Raw genomic sequence first — 22,037 nt, 5'->3', positions numbered from 1 at the left:
CACTGAGGTGACTCCTCACTAACTTGTATTCTCCAGGAGGTGTGAGGATGTGGAGGTTGCTATGGGTTGGAGAAGTCAAAGACAGTGAAAGGGACAGGGCCTGGGAGAGTCCCTGAGCACAGGTGGGCACAGCGAGAGGAGAACCGGTCAGGAGTCAGCCTCTTCCATCTGCGGTAGTGAGGATTCGACAGTGGGGGCGCACAGATGGGAATCTGGCTTTCCTATACCACCTGCTTAGTGTGGGAAAAAGTTCCTCAGATTGGTAAACGGAGACCGGCTTGTGGAAGATCATAAAACCCAGCCTGCTTCAGGCCGTGGGAAGCCACTGCCAGATTTGAATATGAGTTTGGCATTGTGTCACGTTGGAGGAAAGGCACTACGAATGGCAGGGGATGAGAAAACTGTGAGAAGACGCTGGCCGCCATCCAGAGATGCTGGCGAGTCCTGGACAGGTTTTCTGGGACTGAATTTGTGTTTCAAAGGACAAGGTTCCTCGTGTGTCCCCCGCCCCTCTTTCTCTTTTCTTTGCGTGTCTTTACCACTAATTATGGATGCTTGAAAGGGAAACTCACTTTAGTACAGATCACGCATTCCAATCTTTTTTATTTTAAAGCACACAGCTCTGAATCAAGGGAAGTCCAGGCAGCTGCCGCCATTACTCTCAGCAGGTGCCGCAGCGTGGACGCAGGCTCGGGTGTTCTTTGAGCTTTCCCTCAGCGCTGTGAGTGCCCTGGCCCTGCTCGTCCCAGTCTGCTAGGACCTCAAGGATGTCCCGAGTCCCAGGGTGACTTTCGTCCCTTTACCTGGGCTGGCGTTGGCAGCCACCAGTGCTTTCTGGGGACGGTCTGGATGTCCCGCGGCTTCTGAAAGTGCCAGGGAGCAGAAATTATTTTTCTAGGTCTGTTGCTCACCCCAGAGGCTCATCTGGACTTTATCACACACCAGAGTTGATGGCGCTGACCCCCTCTGCAGGAAGCACCCTCCTTCACTCTGGTCAGCAGGGAAGGCCAGAGCTGGGACCCCCTGGAGGCACCTTGGGGCTTGTGAACCCATCGGGGAGATGTAACTCTCTGGTTTGCCTTCTGTCCCACAAGGAAGCATTCCCGTAATTCAGGGGACGCTTTGGAGGCTACAAAAAGGGAACAAGTGAAGAGCTCTGACTCCCCTTCGCCCAGGAAGAGGAGCATGGGTCTCTGGGTCCTGAGGGACCCTCGCTGTGCAGCCTCTTAGGGAACTTCACTGGGAGCTCCGTCAGCTTTTGCATTAGGGAGAGAAGATGGAATTCCACTAACTTCTGAAAAACACCTTTATTTTTTTCATGTCTTTAGTTTTGAACTTTACATGAGTTATTTTCTACAGAAGATTTATTCCAACAAGTGAAAGAAAGTGACTTATGATCCAGAGCAGACTTCCCCACAGGGAGGCGGCCCCGGCTGGGGCAGAGGTGACCAGGAATGACCCGCGATCCGTCATTCAATCTGTTGAGCTGACAGTGGGACACACTGGGCCTGAACTGGGATGTTGGCCTGCAGAGCAGCGACACCCGGGGAGCAGCGGAGCAGGGAGCCGAGTCTCCTGTCTTGGAGACGGTGAAGCTGCCAGCCGCTGCAGGCGGCCACTGCGCTGGGGGTGCGTGTCCGGGGCTCACGGGGGTCCTGCATTGAGCGGCCACTTGATGTTAACCCCCGGATGGAATTCCTAGCAGGGCCCTTCACTGCTGTGCTCCCCAGGGTGCACTGGTGTCTGACGCACAGTAGGTACTTTGGCTGAATAACAAACATTGGGTGAGTGAGTGAGCAGTACGTTTTTATATAACTCTTATGTTTTGAATGTCATTTCATGTCTTACAGCAGCTGGGACAAGTGTGAAGGAGAGCATTCGATTTTTACAGATAAGAAAGGTGAATGCAAAGGTTTCTGGGATTTGTGGTCAAGGCAAGACACTGGACTCTTAGGCCAGGGCTTTTAAAACACTAAACAGAGGGCCGGCGCCACGGCTCACTAGGCTAATCCTCCACCTTGCGGCGCCGGCACACCTGGTTCTAGTCCCGGTCAGGGCACCGATCCTGTCCCGGTTGCCCCTCTTCCAGGCCAGCTCTCTGCTGTGGCCAGGGAGTGCAGTGGAGGATGGCCCAAGTGCTTGGGCCCTGCACCCCATGGGAGACCAGGATAGGCGCCTGGCTCCTGCCATCGGATCAGCGCGGTGCGCCGGCCGCAGCGCGCCTACCGCGGCGGCCATTGGAGGGTGAACCAACAGAAAAGGAAGACCTTTCTCTCTGTCTCTCTCTCACTGTCCACTCTGCCTGTTTAAAAAAAAAAAAAAAACATACTAAACAGAGAAAACATTCCTTATGCAAATTTGGCTCCCAGGTTCCACAGGCAGCTCAGAGAGAAGCCGAGACACAGCGGTCGCCCGGGCGGTGCCAGAGCCCTCCGCTAGCAAACTCTCCTGTCTCCGGTTCCTGAGGGCTCGAGGAGCCACCTGAGGCTCTGGGCTCCCAGGACCACTCTCTGTGTTTCCTCTCCACCCAGAAGGCCGTCCAGGCACGGGACCTTCCTTCTGCCAAATACCTGTAGGGTTGTAGTGAAGACTCCTGGAGAGAGCAAGGAGCTCGCCGGGGCTTGGTGTGAGGTATGGGTGCCGGGGAGGGGACGAAGGTGGGGTGCCGGGGAGGGGATGAAGGTGGGGTTCCGGGGTGAGGCTGAATGCAGGGTTCCAGGGTGGGGATGAAGGTGGGGTTCTGGGGGACGCAGACGGGACCACGGCTGGGGATGATGATGGCCAGGACAGTGCTCTGGAGGAGGAGTTGCCTTGACAACGGAGTCAAAGGGAAGGATGAATTGTGCCTCGTTCATTCTTCACAGGGTGAAGAAAGGATGAATTGTGCCTCGTTCATTCTTCACAGGGTGAGAGGAACTTCTGATATTACATGAAGAGCAGTAATTACCCATTTTATTTCACACCACAGACATTACAGCTGTGTAAGATAAATGTGCAGAATAACGTGTTCTTGCCTTTATGGCAGCAGTGAGCATTGGATTTGTTTTCCAATTGGTTTCATTTCACATAAGAAATTTAAAAACATAATTTTATTCACATTAATGCAAGTTCACCCAGTGCTTTCTGTGGGACAGGTGCCTTCTCGTGCCCCGTGGTCTGGAGGCAGACTCAGCGCTGTCTTGTCTCTGAAGGGCTGAACTTTTGGTGGAGCACGCAGCGGTGGTGTCATCAGAGGGTCCTCGGGTTCTGGCCACACCGTGGGTCGTCGTGGTCACTCCACTGCAGTTGTAAAGATGTGATCATGGCAAATAATACCTCCTGTGTTCCTGAACGTTGATAATAATTGCACTTCTCTATGTTTGGATATCAGTTTCAGTGGCTATAGAACCATCGCCTCACGTTCTCTTTCTCTAAATATCTTACTGAATGCTTTCACTATCGCCATGCACTTTTCTCCTGAAGCGTTGCCATCACAAAGGGTGATATCATATTTATCATATTTATATCATATTTAGCTTCTGAATGGCATCTTCTTGTTACCTAAATTCCCCGAGTTTCCTGTTCATTAAATTGCAGTCCTATTATTGGATTTTGTCTTGGTATTGGTTGTTCTGGATCAATATTCTCAGATTTATAAAACACTATTTAAGTGTGCAGCTTGGATTTTTAAAAAAACTATTTCATAAGCATTTTCTTTTTAAAAAAAGTTGTATTTATTTAAAAGGCAGAGTATTTGGAGAAAGGGGGAGACAGAGAGTGTGAGAGCGCGAGAGATCTTCCATCCGCTGGTTCACTCCCCAGAATGCTGCTGTGGCAAAGCCAGGCCAGTCCAAAGCCAGGAGCTTCACCCAGGTCTCCCGTGTGGGTGCAGGGGAACAAGGACATGGGCCATCCTCTGCTGCTTTCCCAGCTGCGTTGGTAGGGAACTGGATTGGAAGTGGAACAACTGGGACTTGAACTAGTGCTCAAATGGGGTGCAGGCACTGAGGGCTGCAACTTTACCTGCTGCGCCACAATGCAGGTCCCAATGAACAATTTCTTATTTGGGTTTTCTTTAAAAAAATTTTTATTCATTTGAGAGGTAGAGTTACAGACTGAGAGGGGAAGAGACAGAGTGAAAGTTCTTCCATCCTCTGGTTTACTCTCCAGATGGCTGCAATGGCCAGAGCTAAGCCAATCCAAAGCCAGGAGCCAGGAGCTTCTTCTGGGTCTTCCACGCAGGTGCAGGGGCCCAAGCATTAGGGCCATCTTCTGCTTTCCCAGGCCATAGCAGAGAGCTGGGTCAGAAGTGGAGCAGCCGGGACTTGAACTGGCATCCATGTGGGATTCTGGCACTGCAGGCAGAAGCTTAGCCCACTACGCCACAGTGCCAGCTCTTATTTGAGTTTTAAGGTTTGTTCTGATCCTTGATTTCTCTCTTGGGAGTTACCATTATTTGTGTGTTGGATTCTCCTTGCCTATTTTCAATGTCTGTTACTTTGTCTTAAATCCTTTTAATCTGTTTCCTTATGATTAAAAAATGTTTTATCGTTACATTGTTTTTATCTCAAGGCATTATTTGCCATATTTACTCACTTTTGTGTCCTTTCTATCATAGTTTTCATTTTTTTTCCTAACCATTTATTATTACCTCATTTTTGAGATTTCCTAATTCTTATGTTGTTTTTTCATAAATTATAGAACAATATTACTGGGTTGCATTTTCAAGTTATAACTTTAAGAAAACTCTTTACTTATGTACCTTGTACTTTTTTGGTAAAAACAAGTTGCACTAATAGTATATAAATTTCTGTATATAGTTCACCCATATTCCTCAAATGCGAGCACCTCTCATAGCCATAGAGTAATGGCTGACACCAGGACATGCACAATGAGATTCTAGTGTCAGTAACTCTGCGTGCATCGTTCAGATTTCCATCACTGTGCCTTCCCCGGGCACAGCTCTAGGTTTAGCTGTCCTGTCTTGAGATCTCCTCCAACCCACAGGAACCCCTTGGTCTGTGTTCCTTCTCTTGATCCAGACGTGTTTAAGAGAACTGGCCGGTGTTTAGACTCTGCCTTGATTTGAGTTTGGGTGATGTGTCCTTGTGATGAGCAGTTACGTCACGTTGTGGGCGAGAGCACCGCCCTCACAGGGCTGTGGTGCTGTGCCCAGAGCGTCACACTGTCCTGTCTCACCAGTGGGCGCTTGCTAAGCTGGTGTCTGCGGGCTTCTCCACCGTGAGTTGTGATTTTTCCCTTTGGCGCGTGTAAGCGTCTTGGGGCGAGATTCCCTGAGACTGTAGACGTCTGCCGCTGATTCTACCTTCGCCTGCTGGCTTTAGCATCCGCGGATGGCTCTTTGCGTTCAGCAGTTTATCCTGTGGGGTTTGCCAAGTGATAGCCTCCATTTCCTCACTCCTTCTGCTTGCTAACTGAATTTCTACCAAGGAGCCATCCTGTCTCCTCTACTCCTTGGTTTGTATATATCAGTGTGATATGATGAGTTTTATTCTATGGGTTGTTATATAATCCTCTTATTTTATTGTGAAATCTCAACTCATTCGGCCATTAAGGTTCTCTTAGAATCAATCTCTGTCATTCCAGCAAGTTCTCCTTATTTTTTAAAGATTTTCTTTATTTATTTGAGAGGTAGAGTTACAGACAGTGAGAGAGAGAGAGAGGGAGAGGTCTTCCTTCCGTTGGTTCACTCCCCAAATGACCACAACAGCCAGAGCTGCGCTGATCTGAAGCCAGGAGCCAGGAGCTTCTTCTGGTCTCCCATGTGGGTGCGGGGACCCAAGCACTTGGGCCATCCTCCACTGCCTTCTCAGGACACAGCAGAGAGTTGGATTGGAAGAGGAGCAGCTGGGATAGAACTGGCGCCTCTATGGGATGCCAGGGTCGCAGGTGGAGGATTAACCTACTGCGCCATGGTGCCAGCCCCTCCTAACTTTTCTAGTCTCTGTTCTCTCTCTGCCTCACCTCTAGAGCCGGGCATTTCTCCAAGAAGCCCTGGATCCACTTACTGGGTAATGGTACTTAGAAACGGAGCTCTGGGCACTACGTATGTTTCTGCTATTAGGACATTTCTACCTCTGGTCTCCTCAGTAGACAGAGACAGAGGTAGGAAACAGGTGTGTGAACACACACACACACACACACACACCAATTTCTTTGTTTACCTTTCTGTATAAAATCGAGCCCATGCTGATCCCTCCGATTCCAATACAACATCCTCGAGTTAATGCTTCATCTGCAACTCCTTTCTGTGACTGCGAGGAACCTGGCTGTTATTATTCCTAATTGATTTGTTTATTTACTCAGTCCTGTAATACACACAAAGTAATTTTAGAATTGCTAGCTCAGAGCTGCACACTGCTGTGAAAGGCAAATTTGTGCACTGTCCTTTTTGTCTTTAGCTTTACAGTTTATAGCTGAAATTATGTTTTCTGAAGTTACTTAGGTTGGTTCTTTTTTCTTCTTTCAGTATTATTTATTTGTTGTAGAGGTTGAGTTCATTGTGAGTGTTTGTAGTCCACCTGGGTCCCTCCATGGGTCTCTGATTGATCACATTTATTTATTTATTAATTCACATGAGAATGTGGATCATTAACATGGTGCTGAGTTGGACCCATGCAAAACAAAACAGAAAACATGCGCAGGGGAGCCTCGCTCGCTCTGCACCCTCCCCACACCGGGCATTTCAGCCCTCTTCCTCTTCATCCTGTGTTGCCAGGCACCTTCTGTAGGTAGTCGCTGTAATAGCTTCTGATTTGTCTTTTTGCATTTTTTCACAAACAAAAAGATGCATGCACTTTCCGTCTCCTTCAGTCCATGTATTCTTCATCACTTAACTCCCTCTGTGTGTGTATGTATATGTGCATACACACAGATATATATATATGTAAATGTTACAAGTTTTGTACCTTTTCTTTTTGACAGGCAGAGTTAGACAGTGAGAGAGAGAGAGACAGAGAGAAAGGTCTTCCTTCCGTAGGTTCACTCCCCAAATGGCCACTACAGCCGGTGCTTCACCGATCCGAAGCCAGGAGCCAGGAGCTTCGTCCTGGTCTCCCACGCTGGTGCAGGGCCCAAGCACTTGGGCCATCCTCCACTGCCTTCCCGGGCCACAGCAGAGAGCTGGACTGGAAGAGGAGCAACCAGGACTAGAACTTGGCGCCCATATGGGATGCTGGCACCACAGGTGGAGGATTAACCAAGTGAGCCACGGTGCCGGGCTGTGACTTTTCTATAAAAGATTTATTGATTTATTTGAAAGGCAGAGTTAGAGAGTGAGAGAGACAGGCTGGCAGAATCAGAGAGGGAGGGAGGGCGGGAAGATCTCCCATTTGCTGATTCACTCCCCAGATGGCTGCAACAACTGGGGCTGGGCTAGGCCACAGCCAGGAGCCTGCCGCTCCCCCTGGGTCCCCCATGTGGTACAGGCACCGAGGTACTTGGGCCATCTTCTGGTTTTCCAGGCCATTAGCAGAGAGCTGGATCAGACGTGGAGCAGCCAGGACTTGGGCTGGTGCTCATATGGGATGCCGGCACTGCAGGTGGCTGCTTACCCGCTCCATCACACTGCTGGCCCTTATATTGTGACATTTCAAGACACCTCTGCCATGTGTTCTGATTAGATGAGGACGATCAGCGTGTCTCCGTCTTTGACATTACTTGGTTGATGGGGACTTGGTGCCCCTTTCTGCTGTTTGCTCATAAATATATAATAAGTTATTGTGGACACAGCCATCCGCTGCGCTCTGGGGCACAGCGCCTACTCCTGCAGTCGACTCTGACTTGGACCGCCCACACTCCACCCCTCCTTCCTTCCAGGCTCTAGTAATCACTCTTGCGTTTCGACTGAGGGCGTTTTCTTAGCTTGCACAGGAGGATAGCTGGTGTTCGGCTCTTGTATCTGGCTTATGTTGCATGAGGTGGGTTCCTCCAGTTCCAGCCGCCTTCCTCAGGTGGCAGGAGTTCATTCTTTTTACGGTGGCCTTGTGCACTGTGTACGTATGCCACATTCTCGGTGTGTCCATCAGATGATGGGTACCTTGGTTCCATGTCTCTGCTGTTGTGAGCGGCATTGCAGAAACCAGGGGGGGCAGGCAGCTCTGGTATGACAACCTGTTTCTGTTCTTCTAGCTGATGGCTGTTTCTAAGTTTCTTGGCTGGTGTGTCCCCTACGTACTGAAGAGCCGTGCTCATGGCTGCCTCGGCCACCTCAGTCCTACTGTGGAGATTCCTCCGTTGTCTCCTTTGAGGGAAGCCTTCCTATGCTTCCTCTAGGATACTTAGAGAAGTGGTTTTACATGTGTGTGTGTGTGCACGTGCTGTCCACTAACTTTGTCTTTCTTGATTATTGTCGTTAGGAATGAGTGTGGCCCTTTGAAAAGCTTCTGTTATCATTATGGAAGTGATGGTTAGCTCTTGATTTGTGAAGATTTTCTTTTATAATTTCCCAATTTACAACTTCTTTTGAGGCTTAATAAGGATTTAAGGTTTCAGAAACTGAATAACTCACTCTTATTCATATCTAGCAAATACCATTGCGTGGTCCCTCACTCAGCTGGTTGCAGCAATGACGTGACGTGGTTATGGACTGGCTGGCCTCAGAACTGATGGCAAACCTCCAGTTCACTGCTCACGGGCAGCTCTGTTTGTATGTTGTCCACAGATGCTTGTCAGTCTTAGCACGTACCTTTAGAAACTTCTACCGTTGAGTGTAGACAACTGGGAGCCATATTTATTTTTATGGAGTCAGTTTTATATGGGGTGGAATATTATGTAAAAAGTTAACTGATTACGTACTCTTGATTGGTGCCTGTGGCGTCATAAAGCACCTCTGTGTTTGCAGCCAGACTGGCCCAGCCTCTGATCGGGTCTGAACAGATTTCCGTGGAAGCTCTCCTTGTTGTGGGGTCCTTTGAATCATCCCGTTGGATGCTGTGGTACTATGGAGTCTGACTCGTCAAGATTCTTAGTCTTCACTCTGTGTTGGCTGTCAAATTGGAACATTCAAGAGACTAACATAAAGGGGAGGAAGGGGCGGAAGGGGGCGGTCAGGCGTTGTTGGGGGGTGTTCTCCAAGGGTTTGGTGCTGGCTCCGCTCCGGGGAAGGCTGGAGACAGTCAACACTGTGTTCTGTGTTCTAGTTCCTGGACATGTGGTGGTGCTGAGGCTGGCTGAAAGTCAGTGGTTTCTGGAAAAGCTGCTTTTCTCTCTTTCCCTAAGGTACTGCACACAGCACTGCTTCTCCCACTGAACTGTGCACCCACCCACCAAGGGTGTTGTAAAATGCAGATTCAGAGGGAGGACCCTAGGGTGCTCCTGGGTGGCCACGAACAAGGGCACAGCGGGTGGCTGGCTTCGTGTTGGGCTGACCCCGTTTCAGACGCCGACACTGGGTGCTTTGTTGCACAGTGATGACATTCGAGCCAGGTCAGCTCCCTCGTTGAAGCTCCAGCTGTCCTGGTCCCTGGGGTGACCCTGCTCCTGCTCACCCATTGCTGGCTCTCAGCGATGCTGAGAACACGTGGCTTTGGTCTCTTCTATTCCTAGATTATTGATTCTGAGCATTTTGTGTGATAAAAATGTCCTGAACATAATAATATGTCCCTGGCAACACTGGCTGTTTTGGCTTTAGAGCAACTGTGCCCTTAAAATGAGCTGCCTTTTGTTTTTCCCTCTTTTGTCCCTTTTCCATCTAAGCCACGATTATTTGGAAAGCTCCGGGAGTCGTGCCTGGCTGATGGTGCCCCGTGCTGTTCTGCCGTGTTCTGGAAGCTTCCGTGCCTCCCTTTGCCTTTATAGATATTCTCCCGCACGATGGCTGAATCCGTTCTCGGGATGGCAGTGAACGGTGATGCTGCACGCCACATCTCCAGCAGGCTGCCTTCCTGGGCAGCCGCGCTCGCTGTGCTGGGGGCCCTAACATTACCGAGCCAGGAGTCGTTCCTGCATGCTGATGGACGCCGCCTCTCCGTTGCACAGGCACGGGTAGATGGGGGAGTTTTGAAAAGCCTTTTATTTCTCTGACTGCAGCTTTATTGATTCTCTTTTAGGAAGTTTTCCTCTCTCATCCCCTGACTCGTGGCCCATTCTTTGAGTCAGGGTTCCGGGTAATGTAAGGTCGTTAATTGAAACCCTTGGCTGTGTTGCCTGTCTCCTGGTATCTGGCTGAACACTCTCCTTTAAGTAAGACCAGACGCTCACCGTGAGGGCTCGGTCCCAGCAAACCCAGTTCCAAAGGTTGGAGACCTTGTCACGGGCTGCGAATGGCTGGGGATGGAGAGGATGTGCTTGTGAGGCAATGCAGCCCCACACATCGAGGGAGGGGGATGAGGCTGGGTGGGAGGAGCAGCCCCACGAGGGGCTCCAGGTCGGTGCAAGGCCATGAGGCCCGTTCTGCTCTGGGATCCAAGCTCTGCAGAACTTCCCAGATGCAGGACCTGGGCAGGGAGAGCACAGTCTGCATCTGCTGAGGGTTTCTATGATGCAAGAGTGTCCAGGCTTCAGAGTAACAATCTTGACACCCAGGTGGGCGGGCTCCTGCACCCACACTCCCGACACCCAGGTGGGCGGGCTCCTGCGCCCACACTCCCGACACCCAGGTGGGCGAGCTCCTGCGCCCACACTCCTGACACCCAGGTGGGCGGGCTCCTGCGCCCACACTCCCGACACCCAGGTGGGTGAGCTCCTGCACCCACACTCCTGACACCCAGGTGGGCGGGCTCCTGCACCCACACTCCCGACACCCAGGTGGGCGGGCTCCTGCACCCACACTCCCGACACCCAGGTGGGTGGGCTCCTGCGCCCACACTCCCGACACCCAGGTGGGCGAGCTCCTGCGCCCACACTCCCGACACCCAGGTGGGCGGGCTCCTGCGCCCACACTCCCGATACCCAGGTGGGCGGGCTCCTGCACCCACACTCCCGACATCCAGGTGGGTGAGCTCCTGCGTCCACACTCCTGACACCCAGGTGGGTGGGCTCCTGCACCCACACTCCTGACATCCAGGTGGGTGGGCTCCTGCACCCACACTCCCGACACCCAGGTGGGCGGGCTCCTGCACCCACACTCCCGACACCCAGGTGGGTGGGCTCCTGCACCCACACTCCTGACATCCAGGTGGGTGAGCTCCTGCGTCCACACTCCTGACAAATGGGGTGGCCGGGCACCCTACGTCTGGCACACTTTGTTCATCTAGACTTTGTCTTAAACCAGCCTCTACTTAAATTCTGAAAAACAGGGAGGGTCCATTTGGATCGAATGACTTCAGCTCTGAAACAAGAAGGAGGTGGATTCCTTTTTCCTTGTAAGTTTGTGATTTTTAGTGGAAAAAATACCAATATCACCATTTTCTTCTTCTCGTAAGTGAAGCAGGACTCCAGACTCTCGTTGAGGGGTGACCCCTTTTCGGAAATTACAGGCCCTGAGTTTGTCACAGCCAGCCCTCGCTCTCCATCTAACTCTCCCTGCACAGGGGGAGCGGCTGTCATTTCAGAAACGCTACAGTGGAGGACAAGACGAGTGCGTTTCGTTTTCAAACGCTTAAAACAAATCCCCAGGAAATGCAGCAGCGGTTCCTGACTGCATCTCTGGCATTATTAACACAAAGATGCCAAATGGATTGAGAAACTGGAAGCCAATGGACTTGCTTTAAAAGGAGAAGCACTTTAGCGAGGTGTAGTGCTGCCGCAGCCATTGGCAACTGCAGAGATCCGGGAGCCCCCGGAGCCAGAGGCATCGCAGACACTGTCGTCCCCATTGCCCTGCGCACACACACGTGGGGGGTCCTCAGCCACACGGCCCTGCGTGCCCCCGGGAGAGCCACTGCCTCTGTCCCTGTTCACATCTGATAGCTGCCCTGGCTTCCGTGTGTCTTCTCTTCACTGGGATGAACGTCGGTGCCAGCTTCCCTTGTGCAGTGAGAACATCCGAGTTCCAGTGAATTCCGTCGATGATTCCTTTGCGTTTTGTTCTTAGGTGAATTCTTTCCTGTTCAGCCCTACTGTCTCCACTGTTAGTGCGCTCAGGTCTTCTGCTGCTTGAAGCCGATCTCAAGAGTGGGCGTTGGTCCAGCTGCTACGACACCCACGTCCCACCGCTGAGTTCCTGAGCGCACACGTGGCTCAGCTCTTGATGCCGGCTTCCTGCTGTGATGTGTGCCCTGCACGGCAGCAGGCAGTGGCCCAAGTGATGGGGTCCCTGGCACCCACATGAGTGGTCCGAGTTGAATTTCTAGCTCCCAACTCTGGCCCCTACTTGGCCCTGGCTGATGTGGGAACTTGGGGAGTGAGCCAGCAGAGATGAGAGCATTTGCTCCCCCCGCCTTCTGTCTCCCTCTCTGTTAAATAAATAATTAGATAGAGCAAGCAACTGAGCGCACATGCCCGTGTGTCTCGCCTGGGGCCCATCTCCAAGGTTCTTGTCCCTCTGCCCAGCTTGCGAAGCCACCAGATTATGTGTCCTAAGGAGCCACGGAGCTGTGCCGTGCCTCCCTGGTGACAGGCGTGGTGCAGGTGTGGCTTAGTGTTGGGTGTAGGTGGGATTTCACAGGGAGTTTCCATGGGGGTATTGACAACAGAGACTGTGTCACTGAATCCCCAGACGCACTCTGGAGAGGTGGGCTCAGCATATTCACCTTTTCCCCACGTGAGAACGTTGACTCTCGGGGAAGCCCAGATCCCCACACTGGTGACAACTGGGAGCTGGATCCAGGTCATCTTAACCAAGCTCCGGCTGCTTCTGGCTGCCGTGCAGACCCAGCGTTTCCTGTCTGGGGGGCTGTGATGGAGAACTGTGTTCCTGCTGCATGGTGACGCGGGGGCCGTCCCCACACGGACACTGCCCTGCACTTGGTCTCCATGGAGCACAGGGACAGAAGCTGTGGAGAGCACAACACAGAATTGCTGCTGACCGACACGTAAAACACTCGCATTTTCATTTATACAAATAGAAATGCTTTTAAAGGGCCTTGGCTGATTTAATCACGGTCAGTGTTACCTGGGGAAAACAAACCCTGCCTGTGGCTGAGAATCCAGGGCAGGGCAGGGAGCAGCATCCCGGGGGGTTAGGCAGACCCTAGGCCTGGGACGTGGCACCTGCAAAGCGGCATCCCGGGGGGTTAGGCAGACCCTAGGCCTGGGACGTGGCACCTGCAAAGCGGCATCCCAGGGGGGTTAGGCAGACCCTAGGCCTGGGACGTGGCGTCTGCAAAGCAGCATCCCGGGGGGTTAGGCAGACCCTAGGCCTGGGACGTGGTGCCTGCAAAGCAGCATCCCAGGGGGGTTAGGCAGACCCTAGGCCTGGGACGTGGCACCTGCAAAGCGGCATCCCAGGGGGGTTAGGCAGACCCTAGGCCTGGGACGTGGCACCTGCAAAGCGGCATCCCAGGGGGGTTAGGCAGACCCTAGGCCTGGGACGTGGCACCTGCAAAGCGGCATCCCAGGGGGGTTAGGCAGACCCTAGGCCTGGGACGTGGCGTCTGCAAAGCAGCATCCCGGGGGGTTAGGCAGACCCTAGGCCTGGGACGTGGCACCTGCAAAGCGGCATCCCGGGGGGTTAGGCAGACCCGAGCCCTGGGACGTGGCACCTGCAAAGCGGCATCCCGGGGGGTTAGGCAGACCCTAGGCCTGGGACGTGGCACCTGCAAAGCGGCATCCCAGGGGGGTTAGGCAGACCCTAGGCCTGGGACGTGGCGTCTGCAAAGCAGCATCCCGGGGGGTTAGGCAGACCCTAGGCCTGGGACGTGGTGCCTGCAAAGCAGCATCCCAGGGGGGTTAGGCAGACCCTAGGCCTGGGACGTGGCACCTGCAAAGCGGCATCCCAGGGGGGTTAGGCAGACCCTAGGCCTGGGACGTGGCACCTGCAAAGCGGCATCCCAGGGGGGTTAGGCAGACCCTAGGCCTGGGACGTGGCACCTGCAAAGCGGCATCCCAGGGGGGTTAGGCAGACCCTAGGCCTGGGACGTGGCGTCTGCAAAGCAGCATCCCGGGGGGTTAGGCAGACCCTAGGCCTGGGACGTGGTGCCTGCAAAGCAGCATCCCAGGGGGGTTAGGCAGACCCTAGGCCTGGGACGTGGCACCTGCAAAGCGGCATCCCAGGGGGGTTAGGCAGACCCTAGGCCTGGGACGTGGCACCTGCAAAGCGGCATCCCAGGGGGGTTAGGCAGACCCTAGGCCTGGGACGTGGCACCTGCAAAGCGGCATCCCAGGGGGGTTAGGCAGACCCTAGGCCTGGGACGTGGCGTCTGCAAAGCAGCATCCCGGGGGGTTAGGCAGACCCTAGGCCTGGGACGTGGTGCCTGCAAAGCAGCATCCCAGGGGGGTTAGGCAGACCCTAGGCCTGGGACGTGGCACCTGCAAAGCGGCATCCCAGGGGGGTTAGGCAGACCCTAGGCCTGGGACGTGGCACCTGCAAAGCGGCATCCCAGGGGGGTTAGGCAGACCCTAGGCCTGGGACGTGGCACCTGCAAAGCGGCATCCCAGGGGGGTTAGGCAGACCCTAGGCCTGGGACGTGGCGTCTGCAAAGCAGCATCCCGGGGGGTTAGGCAGACCCTAGGCCTGGGACGTGGTGCCTGCAAAGCAGCATCCCAGGGGGGTTAGGCAGACCCTAGGCCTGGGACGTGGCACCTGCAAAGCGGCATCCCAGGGGGGTTAGGCAGACCCTAGGCCTGGGACGTGGCACCTGCAAAGCGGCATCCCAGGGGGGTTAGGCAGACCCTAGGCCTGGGACGTGGCACCTGCAAAGCGGCATCCCAGGGGGGTTAGGCAGACCCTAGGCCTGGGACGTGGCGTCTGCAAAGCAGCATCCCGGGGGGTTAGGCAGACCCTAGGCCTGGGACGTGGTGCCTGCAAAGCAGCATCCCAGGGGGGTTAGGCAGACCCTAGGCCTGGGACGTGGCACCTGCAAAGCGGCATCCCAGGGGGGTTAGGCAGACCCTAGGCCTGGGACGTGGCGTCTGCAAAGCGGCATCCCAGGGGGGTTAGGCAGACCCTAGGCCTGGGACGTGGCACCTGCAAAGCGGCATCCCAGGGGGGTTAGGCAGACCCTAGGCCTGGGACGTGGCGTCTGCAAAGCAGCATCCCGGGGGGTTAGGCAGACCCTAGGCCTGGGACGTGGTGCCTGCAAAGCAGCATCCCAGGGGGGTTAGGCAGACCCTAGGCCTGGGACGTGGCACCTGCAAAGCGGCATCCCAGGGGGGTTAGGCAGACCCTAGGCCTGGGACGTGGCGTCTGCAAAGCGGCATCCCAGGGGGGTTAGGCAGACCCTAGGCCTGGGATGTGGTGCCTACAAAGCGGCATCCCGGGGGGTTAGACAGACCCTAGGCCTGGGACGTGGCACCTGCAAGTGCCTTAATTTGAGAAGGAAGTTAGTTGAACGCAGCAGAGGTGCTCGGCCAAGTCTGCACATAGCTCCTTCCCTCACTGTTGGCATCAGAGATCCGCCTCACGCTTCCCTTCCTCCTCGGTCGCCAGGCAGAACAGATCAGCCTGTTTCTCGATGTCATTGTCACTAAAAAGAGGAAGGGAGGGAGAAAAGGAATAAAGACGCCAGCGAGGAAGATGCGTAAACCTACCATTTCGAAGTCAAAATATTTTAATGGTGAAATCAGGGATGAGTGATCACTCGGAGGATGTTCAGTCCCCGGGATGCGTGAGGAGGCTGACGCGCAGCAGGGAGCTGGTGTTTAAGGGTAATTCAGGAGCACACAGATGAGCACGCCGAGAGCCGGGAGGCTGAGCTGCCTGCTTCCACCTCCAGGGTTTATGGAAAATGGGGCTGTTTGTGGAAAACACAGGAAGCACATCAGATTCTGCGTTTGGATGCGCAAGTGCTTACTCCTGCTGCGTGGTGCTCTGAATGCCAGCTCTGACTCCGTTCCCTAGCAGGGTTTTCTTGGTAACCAAGAAGCTGTCCTCACCCCCCAGGCAGCTCTCAGTTTAACAGGGAAGGAAAAGGAAAAAAGGAAGTAAGAATAACCCATCTGAAAGGGCTTTACAAAGTCTCTGACTGGGTGCACCCCGGGATGCCATTGCAATGAGCAGGAGTAGAAGGCAGTGGCCTGGGAAATCAGGACCCATCTCTGAGAGCCCAGCACAGATGACTCCCTGGACGCTGGAAGCAGAAGCCTGGGGGTGGCGGGGCTGGCAGTGCCGGTGGCAGCACCTGGCTCGGTAACCCTGCGGGGGAGATAGTGGCATGGCAGGACAGGGAGCACCTCCTCTGGCTGCGGGCCTCTCGGATGACTCGGGCTCTGAGATTCCCGGCTCAGAGTGGCCGTCAAGGCCACCCCTACCCAGTGGGGCCACCTTTGCAAATCCGCCTGGTGCCTCCGAGAGCAGACACCTCCGTTCTCAAAACGAGTGAATTACGCGCTTGCCCCCTTTAGGTCTGACACCCTGTGATGCTCTCTGGAAGGAGGCAGGCTTCACCACGTCCTGCACAGCCAGGGGTGGCGGCAGTGCCCTGGGACAGCAGACCTGAGTGTCAGAGGCCAACAGGACCCAGCACAAAGCCTGCCTGTGGTCGTGAGTGCGTGGGCCACTCACTCAGTCATTCCTAAGCCTCAGTCTCTATCTACCTTGCACGGCTATGGGCAGCTGGAAATAGCATGTGCAACACACCCAGTGTGACGGATGAGCTCAGATAATTATCTATGGGACTGAAGGGCCCGCAGCCTGGAGAAATGACTGCATTTCCCTCCGTGGATGTGTCGGTGGGGAACCCTTCCCAGACCCCGCTCTGACACTCTAGCAGTGCAGTGTTAAGGCAGCGACATTTGTGAATGACCACGGTCTTTTGGCATCGTAAGGGTGGATCTGCAGCTTTCCGGAATCGACACCGACGGACAGAAGTCCGAGGGAAGCTGGACTCACTAGTTTATTTGTCTGGTCGAGCTTTATTGTCTCAGGTTGTCTTCTTCTAACCTGTGTTTGCTTATTGTTTTCTGTTCAGTCACAGGTGCTCGCTGTGGGGGGAAGACCTGAACAGGCAGTGGCTGTCTCCCACGGCTCAGCGGCAGCCCACCGTGTACCACGCCAAAGGCCTCCTCCACTACCTGGGCAGCGTCGGCCGGCGTCCCGTGGTGAGTCGCTGCGCGCCTGACCCCGGCACCTGCTGGCTCCGGGCCACTTCCTGCCACCCTCCAGGAGAGTGAGCCCACACGGTGGGGGTGGGGGTGGGGGTGAGGGTGGGGGTGGGGGTGGGGTGCGGCCGGAGTCCCGTGGTGAGTCTCTGCCCACCCAGCTCCTTCCATCCTCCAGGAGAGTGAGCCCACACGTCGGGGCTGGCACAGTGCCTAAGGCACCATTCGGGGCTCTGCATCCCACATTGGAGTGCCTGGGTTCGAGCTCCAGCCCAGCTCTCGATGCCGGCTTCCGGAAGCAGGTCCTTGGGCCCCCGCCACCCACTTGGAAGTCAAGGATAGGGCTCCTGGCTCCAGCAGGTGTTTGGAAAACAATCAAGTGGAAACAAGACCTCTCTCTCTCCCCTTAAATACAGTAGATTAATATTTATAAAGAGAAAAGAAAGCCAGACTAAGGCACAAGCCCTGGTGAGAAGCTCGGGGGGGGGGGGGGGGGCGTTGCCTTGGTTTCCTGTGGCTGCCATAGCAGACAAGCACACACTGCTTGTCCTAAAACACCGGACACCGGCGGTCTTCGCTGCTCAGTCTGCTCGGGGGAGAAGCCGCCTTTGCCCCCGACGCGTCCTGCTGGTGGCCAGCACTGTTGGTCCTCGGCTGTGAGACCCCAGCCCAGACTCCCCCGTCCCCACGAGGCCGTCTTCCCTCTGTGTGTGTCTGTCTCCAATGCCCGTTTTCTCATAAACGTCACTCAGTGCGTTAGGCTCACCCCAGCTCAGCAGGGCCTCACTGTGGCTTCAGCTCTAGTGTGGAGAATGGATTTTCAAGCAAGGCTGCACTCCCAGGGATGAGGGGTCGCAGCTCCACGAAGCACAGTTCATTCCACAACAGGGCAAACCTTGGGTTCAGTGCGCATTGGTGAAAACTGCGCAAGGAATTTTATTTCATCCCATTTTCTTGGTCTTTACTTGCCTGGCTGTTCAGTTATTGGGCAAGGAGGAGAATGCACACAGCTGTTAAGCAGCACTGGGAGAAATCTCCAGGTGTTCATGTCCACGTGCGAGGGCTCAGTGAATTCTCAAGGCGGTTCTGTCGCTGTGCGAGGTATTCACGTGTCCAGGGTTTTCTCCTAAGGCTGCTGTGCCGTGGGATCCATGAGAGAAACCAGAGGCCTTGGCTCAAGACAGGAAGAGGCGCAGCCAAGTAGCCGTGCAAATGCTGGCTGCAAAGTGTGGACACGCCCGTGGGTGCAGTGTCCAAACGCAGAGTCCCTGCTGCTCTGAGCAGCCGGGAGTGGGGAAGCTCACAGGATTCGCCAGCTCAGTCGTCTGCGCCGTGACCGCCACCACTGCGTGACCAAACGGTGCACCGGTGCCTGCTGGGAGATGGGTGCATACGCGGCGCACAGGCAGCCCCGGGAGAGGAGCGGCCAAGTGTTTGCCAAGAGGCCACCAGAAGTGCCACTGCAGAGGTTGGATTCCACCCTGGAGTCCACCTCCCTCCAGCGCGCCACCTTTGAGGGTCCCCAGACCAGTCCCGGTCACTGGTTCTCTGGAAGCCGTCACAGAACCCAGGGCGCTGCCGTACGTAACCGTGGCAGCCGGCTGCAGTGAGTCTGTGCAGGAAAGTTGCAGAGGGAAAAGGCGTGGATGGCGGGGTCATGGGCAGCCAGGTTCAGGTTCCGGGGAGTCCTCTTTCGGGGGGGGCGTCTGGGCAGGACTTCCCTCTCGGCACCAGCCTGAGAGGCCCCCCAAAGCCTGGAGTCCAGGATTTTTACTGGGGGTCTGTTAGGTAGCTCTGAGGCCCCATGCGACCGATCCTAATAACTGCCTCTCCAGAGCTCTCCCTGCAAGCCCAGGGTGGCCGCTGTCACACTGCTAGCATCGGTCTCTGAATGGCCCGAGTCCTCGGGGAAACAGAGCCCCTCGGAAGCCAGGGGTATGAAGTCTGCTCTCCGTCTCCCACCGAGGGCCCTGCCTTTCCTTGAAAGGGGGGCCACACTCAGTAGGTCACCCCCATTGCACCGGTGACGAAGCTCGCCTTTTCTTCCTCAGAACACTGGGTCTGCACGGGTGAGGTGGGCGGAGTTTCCGTGGCAGCTCCCTCCCCCATGGCTGCAAGGCACTGCATTGGCAGCTGGCCGCCGCTGGGGCTGGGGGCAAGCTCAGGAGCTGCTTAGCAGAGCCCCCTCTCAGAGGGGATGCCTGGAAGGGGAGCTCCAGCCTGCCGGAGGCCACAGACACTGAAGGAGAGAACCGTCTCCTGCACATGTAAACACACGTGCGTTCCGCTCACAGCAGAACAGGGAGCCTCTGCGCTCTGACAGTCTCTCATTGAAGAGTGGAACATTTATTTTAAAGCGTGGCAGGTGAAAGCCTTGTTTAAAAATATAAATAAACATTAATTAGCTACAAACATGACAGCCGCAGACGTGTTCCCTGCTGGGACCATCTGAGAGGTGGGTGAGAAACAGCTGAGCGCTAAATGTGTTCGCGGTGTCACCGAGCTCTCTGGCAGGCTCGGCGTCACCTCCCAGTCACCCACAACGCCGTATTGAAGCAGCCCCCTGCCGGCAGCAGAGACACTGCCCCTCACTCAGCTCCCGGCCTGTCCAGCCCCGGGGGTCTCCACTGTGCTGGACGGACTTAGGGCTGTATTGTTGGGATCAGCTGCAGCCGACCTCTATCTCGTAGACGGTGTTGTCTGGAGTGCTACGAAGTCCCCCCCGGCGGTTAGGATGTCTCACCTGTCCTAGACGCCCCTCAGGTGGCTCCCTGCTGCTACACAGGATAACACAAGTGCCCAGCACCCGTGAGACCGTGGGGCCACAGGAGAGAGTGCCCAGATGCTGCTGGTGTTGCTCAGACCAGAGAAGCCGTTCAGTTCGTGGGCCATGTGGCCGTATTCACATGCTGCTTCTCCCACCCATCTGACTGCCCGCCACCCATCGTCCATTCACCCACCCACCCATCGTCCATCGTCTGTCCGTCCACCCACCCTCCCACCTGAGTAGTCTCCACTGTCTCTCCATTCACAGCCTGCGTGTGTAGCATCAGCGTGCCGGGGACCAGGGACAGGAGGAGAATTTTAGAGATTGTCCTTTTCTTTGAGGAGTTCACAGTTTACTTTGATGGAAAGGGGAGTCAGGTCTGCAAAGAAACCAGTGTGGTACAAAACAGTAACAAAGGCTCGTGGGAGATGTTGCTGGGACACACAGACGGGTTGGGTCACTTTATCTCAGGATTCTGGGGAGGCTGGAGGCTGCAGGGGCCATCTGTGCTTGAAGACGGGAGAGCCTTTCCCTCCTTTTTCACAAACCTGTTAACTGTGCTGCACCTGCTAACAGGCGTGGCTTTCAGAGCTACTATGTTGACTGGAAGATTCCGAGCACCAGTGACAGCATCTCTGTGCCTCCACGGATGTGAGGTTCAAGGTCAGGACAGGTGACTGTGAGGATGGGAATTAGGGCAGTGGTTGCCCCCGGGAAGGGGATTGCATGAAAGGGCGCGGGGTCCATCAGACTCACTGAAGTGCGGGTTAGATCTGTGCTTTGCACCGGAGGCACACACTTACCTAAATACAGAGAATTAAAAGCCAATAAACCAGAGCAAAGTTCTAAGGCTTTAAAATGCAACTGGAAGACAGAGGAGGCTGCCCCCAATGAAACTGACTGGTGTGGAGAAGTACGTGGCAGGACAAGGGGACATCTGCGCCCAGAGCAGGAAGACTGTGGGAGACCATCGGCCAGCGAGAAGACCCCAAGGAGAGCCCTGAGGTGCAGAGGGGCCGCCCACCAACCAGCAGGGGGCATGAATCCTGTGTACGGAGCTTCCTGTTGGAGGCAGGGGGCCGCATGGCCTCTGCCGTGGAGTAGAGCCCAGAGGGCGCGAGGCCAGGGAGGCCAGGGCAGCGCCCTGCGCGGTGTCCCATGGCAGCTGGCCTGGTCCTCGAGCCACCGTGAACAGCTGGGCTTCAGAACCAGGCCGAGGGATCGATGCGGGCGCTCCTGGCGCGCCGTGGGAGCGCGTGTTGGTAAAGGGCTGCACTGCTCTTTGAAGGGCTGATTGATTTCCTTTTACAGCACACGCAGCCCGGCGGCCTCCTGCCACGGCGAGGGAGCGCGTGTTTTGGTTGTGGCTTTCTCTGGGGCCCGGTGGAATAGAATTTTTAGCTACTTAAATGATTTTTCTGGTCTTGTTTTGTCCCTCAGGCATGTGTTTTTAGCTAATCGGCTTCTTTAGAAGAGGCACAAAAGGAGAAGGAAAGGGACGGAGTGTCCCCTCCTAAACTATCGCTGCGGCCACGCGGGCCCGGCACTCGGTTTTCTCCGGGTTGTGCTCCGCAGAAGGGGCAGAAGAACGGTCGAGTTTTGCTAATTTTACTTATTTTTCTTGACTCGTGCTAATGTTCCTAAGTCTAGGACTCCCCTCTTTCTGCATCTGAGAATATGTCAGGGCAAGAGTACCCCAGAACTCTGCGGCCGCAGTCCGGGGACCCACGGGGGTTCTGGCTGAGAGCAGCTAAATGGAGGTGTGTGTGTGTGTGTGTGTGTGATTCAGAACCCTCCCCGTGCCATCAGGGTAGAGCTGAATGCTCCTGTCCCAGCAGACGCCATGACTGGGTGGTTGCTGACTGATACAAAGCAGCTCCGTGGGGGTGACTGCCAGCTTCCTGGGTGAAGTTCCGCGGCGAAGTGAAGGGCACCTTGCCCTTGTGCTCGGGGGTCCTGTACCGAACGTCCATGTGGCTCAGGGCTGGGGATCCAGGGTCCTCTGCGAGCCATGGTGGGGGCTGGCAGGTGTTTCAGAGGCGCCTAACACACTCGCTTCTTTCATTTCTCTCGGGGTAGGGAGGGGTAGGGGGCCGCTGTTGCCTGGATAAGGGCTCCCTCCAACTTTTGGGAAGGTGGGAGGTTGGAAGTGAGGGAAGGAGGTCCGGCGAGAGGAGCTGACCTGTCCGAG

At 55.1% G+C, this 22,037-nt stretch overlaps 1 protein-coding gene across 1 annotated transcript in view; it reads left to right on the top strand.

Annotated features, from left to right (window-relative positions):
• Nucleotides 1–22,037, top strand: part of AGBL1 (AGBL carboxypeptidase 1) — a 599,820-nt gene that overhangs the window by 290,419 nt on the left and 287,364 nt on the right. Inside the window, exon 19 of the mRNA XM_062204897.1 lies at nucleotides 16,950–17,079. Coding sequence (XP_062060881.1) covers nucleotides 16,950–17,079 — 130 coding nt within the window. The remainder of the gene's footprint in view (nucleotides 1–16,949; nucleotides 17,080–22,037) is intronic.

The sequence above is a fragment of the Lepus europaeus genome, chromosome 11 (assembly GCF_033115175.1).
Source record: "Lepus europaeus isolate LE1 chromosome 11, mLepTim1.pri, whole genome shotgun sequence".
In the NCBI taxonomy this organism is placed as follows: domain Eukaryota; kingdom Metazoa; phylum Chordata; class Mammalia; order Lagomorpha; family Leporidae; genus Lepus; species Lepus europaeus.
The sequence above is the reverse complement of the archived record's forward strand: the minus strand, read 5'-3'. Positions and strand labels throughout refer to the sequence as shown.